Source organism: Mastomys coucha, unplaced genomic scaffold (genome assembly GCF_008632895.1).
Source record: "Mastomys coucha isolate ucsf_1 unplaced genomic scaffold, UCSF_Mcou_1 pScaffold5, whole genome shotgun sequence".
Taxonomy (NCBI): Eukaryota; Metazoa; Chordata; class Mammalia; order Rodentia; family Muridae; genus Mastomys; species Mastomys coucha.
Genome location: NW_022196911.1, coordinates 19,948,483 through 19,955,248, shown reverse-complemented (window position 1 = coordinate 19,955,248; position 6,766 = coordinate 19,948,483). Strand labels below are relative to the sequence as shown.

Genomic DNA, 6,766 nt, shown 5'->3' with positions numbered 1-6,766 from the left:
AGCATTGTCTGACTTTTCAACATTTTTACATTGTATAGTTGCATTTTTTATAAAAATATAGTTAACTTTCTTCAAAAAATAAATAAATAAATAAAATCAATGAATTTATGAAATTTTTGGGGAAATGGATGGACCTGGAGAATATCATCCTGAGTGAGATAACTCAATCACAAAAGAACACACATGGTATGCATTTTCCAATAAGTGGATATTAGCCCAGAAGATCAAAGTACACAAAGTACAAACCACAAAACATAAGAAGCTCAAGAAGAAGGAAGACCAAAGTGTGGATTCTTTGTTCCTTCTTAAAAGAGAGAACAAAATAACATGGAATACATGGAAGGAGTTGTAGTGACTAACTGTGGAGCAGACACTAAAGGAAGGACAATTCAGAGACTGTTCCACCTAGGAATTCTTCCCATATTCAGTCATCAAACCCAGATACTATTGTGGATGCCAGCAAGTGCTGGATGACTGGAGCCTGATATAGCTGTCTCCTGAGAGGCTCTGACAGTACCTAATACAGAAGTAGAGGCTCACAGCCACCCATTGGACTGAGTACAGGGTCTCCAATGAAGGAGCTAGAGAAAGGACCCAAGGAACTAAAGGGTTTGCAGCCCCTTAGGACAAATAACAATATGAACTAACTAGTATCCTCAGAGCTCCCAGGGAATAAAACACCAACCAAAGAATACACATGGTGGGATTAATGACTCCAGCAGCTTATTGTATAGCAGAGGATGGCCAAGTTGGTCATCAATGGGAGGAGAAGACCTTGGCCCTGTGAAGGTTCTATGCCCCAGTGCAGGGGAATGCCAGGGGCAGTAAGCAGGAGGCAGGAGGGGATGGGCTGGTAAGCAGGGGGAGGAGGGAGGAAACAGGGGTTTGTTTTAGTTTTTGTTTTTGTTTTTTTTTATTTTATTTTTTTCTTTTTTCTTTGGAGGAGAACCTGAGAAAGGAGATATTGTAAATAAAAAAAAAAAAAAGACAAACTGATTTGCATTTCCCTGATGACTAAGGATGTTGAACATTTCCTTAGGTGCTTCTCAGCCATTCAGTATTCATCAGTTGAGAATTCATTTTTAGCTCTGTACCCCATTTTTAATAGGGTTATTGGTTCTCTGGAGTCTAACTTCTTGAGTTCTTTGTATATATTGGATATTAGCCTTCTATCAGATATAGGATTGGTAAATGTCTTTTCCCAATCTGTTGGTTGCTGTTTTGTCCTATCAATGGTGTTCTTTGCCTTACAGAAGCTTTGCAATTTTATGAGGTCCCACTTGTCAATTCTTGATCTTAGAGCATAAGCTATTTGGTGTTCTGTTCAAGAAATTGTGCCCCATGCCCATTTTCTCCAGGCTCATCCCCACTTTCTTTTCTATTAGTTTCAGTGTGTATCTGGTTTTATGTGTAGTTCTTTGATCCACTTGGACTTGATCCACTTGGAGCTTTGTACAAGGAGATAGGAATGGATCAATTTGCAATCATCTACATGCTAACCCTCAGTTGAGCCAACACCATTTGTTGAAAATGCTATCTTTTTTCCACTGGATGATTTTAGTTCCTCTGTCAAAGATCACATGGCCATAGATTTGTGGGTTCATTTCTGGGTGTTCAATTCTATTCCACTGATCCACCTGCCTGTCACTGTACCAATACCATGCAGCTTTTATCACAATTGCTTGTTAGTACAGCTTAAGGTTTGGGATGGTGATTCCACCAGAGGTTCTTTTGCTGTTGAGAATACTTTTCGCTATCCTAGGTTTTTTGTTATTCCAGATGAATTTGCAAATTTCTCTTTTCAAGTCTGTGAAGAATTGTGTTGGAATTCTATCAGGGATTGCATAGATTTCTTTAAGCAAGATGGACATTTTACTATATTAATCATGCCAGTCCATGAGCATGGGAGGTCTTTCCATCTTCTGAGATCATCGATTTCCTTCTTCAGAGACTTGAAGGTCTTGTCATACAAATCTTTTACTTGATTAGTTAGAGTCACACCAAGGTAATTTATATTATTTGTGACTATTGTGAAGGATGTTGTTTCCCTAATTTCTTTCTCAGTCTGTTTATCCTTTGTGTAGTGGAAGGCCATGTTTTAGTCTTGAGAGGATATATTCATTTCCTTCACTTGTTTGTGTTTTCCTGTAATTCTTTCAGGGATTTTTGTGTTTCCTCTTTAAGAGCTTCTACCTGTTTACCAGTGTTCTTCTATATTTCTTTAAGGGAGTTATTTATGTCCTTCTTAAAGTCCTCTATCATAATCATGAGAAGTGATTTTAGATTCAAATCCTGCTTTTCTGGTATGCTGGTATATCCAATACTTGTTATGGTGGGAGAATTGGGTTCTGATGTTGCCAAGAAACCTTGGTTTATGTTGCTTATGTTCTTAAGTTTCCTCCCACCATCTGATTATCTCTAGTGCTACCTGCCCTTTGTATAACTGACTGGGGCCTGTCCTTCATGTGATCCTGGTTGTGTCAAAGCTCCTCAGAGTTCAGCTGTCTCTGTGATCCTCTGATTCTGGGATCCTGGGATCCTGAGAGCCTGGGTGTTTCAGAGATCCTTATATTCAAGGGGCCTCTGAGACCCTGAGATCTTGGTGTGACCAAACTCCTGGGATCCTATGATCCTGTGATCCCAGGAGTTTTACAGCACCTGGGACTGGAACCTTTTCTGGGTGTTGCGGAACTGTCGGTAGAGTTAGCACCCATGGTCTGCTCAGGGTACCTCTGATCCTATGTCCCTGGATGTATCAGAGCACCTAGGAGTGGAGCTGCCTCTAAGTGTTTTATGACTGGTTGCAGAGTTCATGCCCAAGTTCTACTCAGGGCACTAGCCCAGACCCAACAGAATCCATGCTACTGGTCAGGCAGAGATCCTGGTGGTCTCACTTCTGGGGTTGGGGCAGATGTTGTGTCCTCACCTCTGATCCTATCATCCTGGGTATGTGAGAGCACCTGGAAGTTGAGCTTCCTTTGGGTGTTGTGGGACTGGCTGAGGAGTTCAAGCCCACAGTCTGCTCAGAGCACCAACTCAGACCGGAAGGTTGGATTTTTTTTTTCATCATTCTTCCAGACCATTCTTTTTCTATCAGAATAAGCCCAGTTGCAAGGGAATATTAATGTCAACCATTTTAAGTCTGTTGGTGTATTTTTTGCTTTAAAGCCATACCATAGGTGAAACCATCAATCTCATATGCCATGTAATTGCCTGAGTTTATACTAAGAAGAGGCTTGTTATTTGATCATGTTCCATCTTCTCTAGCCCTCCCAAATTTGTTGGCTTTTTCAAGGATTACATTTTTTTGATTATTCTCTTCCTTTGTTAGTCTAAAAGCAGATCTTCCAATCATATCTTGAAACCATTTCATCATAGGGAGATCTATGACGTATTTATGTGTGCCATAACCTACAGAATGCAGGGGAATCTTCAGGTAGACCCAGATAAGGATATCTTCCTAAAAGCAGGATCAGTGGTATACTTGGGAAATACCTGGGGAAGCTTAGGAAAGTACACATGGAAGGTGTCATAAATAATTCTTAAGAAATTTTTCATCAATCTAATATCCCCAAGTTTTATAAATAATAAAAGCCTCCCTCGAGCATGCAACATGTGGAGATCCAGAACAAAATTGAAAAACAGCTGTTAATTAACTTAAAAATGGAAGTCTGCTTTATTGGATCTTTGTCAAACAACTGTAATGGCTTTTTGACTTTCACTGTTCCAATTAGATATAGGTGTGACAATCTTATTTTAGTAATATGGGAGGTTTTGTTTCCCTCCAAGGCTCATGGCATTTCTGCCACTGGGTAGACTTCAGTAGATTTCCAATGAAGACATAGTTTCCATCTAGTTGAGCTAGTCATCAGCCAGATAGGCAAGTTATCAGGAAAATCTTAAAAAGGTATAGACAAGGATATAGTGATAAGAGGAAGCTGGGCAGTGGTGGTGCACGCCTTTAATCCCAGCACTTGGGAGACAGAGGTAGGCAGATTTCTGAGTTCGAAGCCAGTCTGGTCTACAGATGAGTTCGAGGCTAGCCTGGTCTACAGATGAGTTCCAGGACAGCCAGGGCTATACAGAGAAACCCTGTCTCAAAAAAAAACCAAAGAAAAAAAGAGGAAAGATAGACCACATCTAAGAGAATAGTCATATGCTATTTTTCTAAGAATTTTATATATGTTTTCCTTCATAAAACAATAGAGAAGGAAAAAAGATTATTTTAAGTATAATGTTTATTATTATCACAAAATTATAAAGAATCATAGAGGAATGGGTAGTAATAAAATAGAAGGATATACATGATTTTGGATTTTGATTGAGTATTTTATACCAATTTACAGAAAATTAGGTGAGAGAAAATTAAATGAATAAAAATCAAATAAACAATTTATATCAAAGAACAATACAAAAATTCAACATGAAACAAGTTGTTACACCTGCAATTCTCAGATAATTTGATGCACCAGATATGTTAATACTACATAATATATGTATAAATGTCTAAACTTAAATGCATACAAGGGTAGTCAGCTAACTTTCAAACAGCTGGACATGTCACAAAGTTTGTCAAACAATGAATATGGACTCTAAGAGTGGGTTGCTCTGGTTGGCTCATGGTTGACTTTGGGTAAGAAAATACATTTCTAAATGACTTTCACATTAAGTTAGTATGCCATGAATAGAAAGTTATAACATTAAAAAATTTTTCATTTAAATTATGACAGGTGGTGGTTTCAATATAAACAAATAAATTCAAACAGACCTTTCTAAATTAATTAAATGCCATGAGAGCTTTACATATACCATGTTGTTCATTTTCAAATATGGTACATTGAAAATTAAATATATAATAAATTTAAATACTACTTATATGTCAATAGAGTTTTTAGTATGATTAATTAATGAACATTAAGAAATTATATTCCAGTGGACTTCCTAACATAAATGTTCTGATATTTCAGGCAGAAGGAAGAATATTCATGAAGTTTAATAAAATTAAAACAATAAATGCAATGAAGAGTTTTTATCAGAAAGGAAACAAACATTTGACATGATCCAGGAATGGAGTCATCAGGTCATAGACTCAGAGAAGTTGACTCACCAGAGCAAATGTGGTTTTCAAACATGGAAAATAAAAGGATTTCATACTATAACACTATAATATAGTTGGATAAAGAAATAAAACCTGATAAAAATGCATTCCTATAATAATTGTATAACCCATTTTAGAATGATAGGTGAATAGTCCATCATATGAAGTGGTTAATATAAAAGGTAAATTACTCTTTTCAACTATATTTTATGAAAATTCTTCTTTTTAGAATGTGTTTTTTCCCTAATATGATTAAATGAATTCTTCTCTGGTCTCAACAACACAATGTAACACTTGGGTGCAAATATGAATGCAAGGAGTGCTGTGCTGGAGGCCAAGATAGAGAATACTTCCATAGCCACCATGACCTTACCTTTAGTGCTATGGTAGACAGGAAGAAAAGTGACCCAGACACAGAAGAACACAAGCATACTGAATGACAGAAATTTGGATTCATTGAATGTATCAGGCAAATTTCTAGACAAGAAGGCCATGGTATAACTCCCAAGGGCCAAGAAACAGTGGTATCCCAGGACAGAGTGGAAGGCAACAGCTGAGCCCTTGTTGCAGAAAAGAATGATGTAGCCATATTCAGTCTGAGCATCTTGGTCAATGAATGGTGGAGAAGTTGCCATCCATATTCCACAAAGAAGAACTTGTATCAGGGTGCAGATAGGAATGATATAGTTTAAACCCCTTGAAATAATTAGCCACCTCACCATTCTCCCTGGAAAGCTGACCTTAAAGGCAAGGACCACAGTAATAGCTTTGGCCAACACAGTGGCAAGAGCCATAGTGAAAGCAACTGCAAAGGTGGTCTGCTGAAGGATGCAGGCAGCTGTGTTGGGCTGGCCAATGAAGTTCAAAGAACATAAGAAACAGAAGGTGAGTGTGATGAGCAAAATGTAACTCAGAGATCGATTATTGGCCTTGACAATAGGAGTGTCTCTGTGTTTCACAAAGATGCCAATAACAAAGAGAGTGAGTGCAGATAAACACAAAGCTATGTTGGCTAGAGCCATCCCCAAGGGGTCTTCATAGGCCAGGAAGCTCACAGATTTTTGAAAGCAGTTGTTCTTCTCTGTGTTTGCATAATGACTCTCGGGACACTTCACACACTGGTCTACATCTGGACAGAAATAAAGGTTATCAGGAAATCAGGAGTCCAGTGTAAAGTGATTCCTTTTATTCTGTGACATTTCTAACTGCAGGAACTGTCACAGAAGTCACTGTACTTTGTTTTCTCAGGGATAAAGCAATTAGTACACTGGTATGCATAATTCTAAATTTAATTTTCACCTTGTTCCTTACATATTTTTTACATATTTATGTTCACATATACAGTAGGATTTGATGCCTTCTTTCTTTAAATACTACCATCACACACTTTCCCGTCATTCAGTTTTTACTCACAATTCCTTGTGCTCTCTTTATCTACCTTTATCATTTTAGTAGCTGCTCAGTACATTTAGTAGGTCCAGTGGATATACAACTGGGGATGGCTTCAGCCGAAAAATATGTAGACTTTCAAATCCTACCTTTGTAAAGAACAGTCTTGAACAGTCAGGTATCCATCAACTTACAATAAGTTCTTTAACAATCTTCATGCCGGGCGGTGGTGGCGCACGCCTTTAATCCCAGCACTTGGGAGGCAGAGGCAGGCGGATT

General features: G+C 38.1%; 1 protein-coding gene across 1 annotated transcript in view; it reads right to left on the bottom strand.

Annotated features, from left to right (window-relative positions):
* Window positions 1-5,298: 5,298 nt before the first annotated feature.
* Window positions 5,299-6,766, bottom strand: part of LOC116076844 (vomeronasal type-2 receptor 116-like) — a 30,979-nt gene continuing 29,511 nt past the window's right edge. Inside the window, exon 6 of the mRNA XM_031350845.1 lies at window positions 5,299-6,227. Within this exon, the coding sequence (XP_031206705.1) occupies window positions 5,299-6,227 (929 nt within the window). The remainder of the gene's footprint in view (window positions 6,228-6,766) is intronic.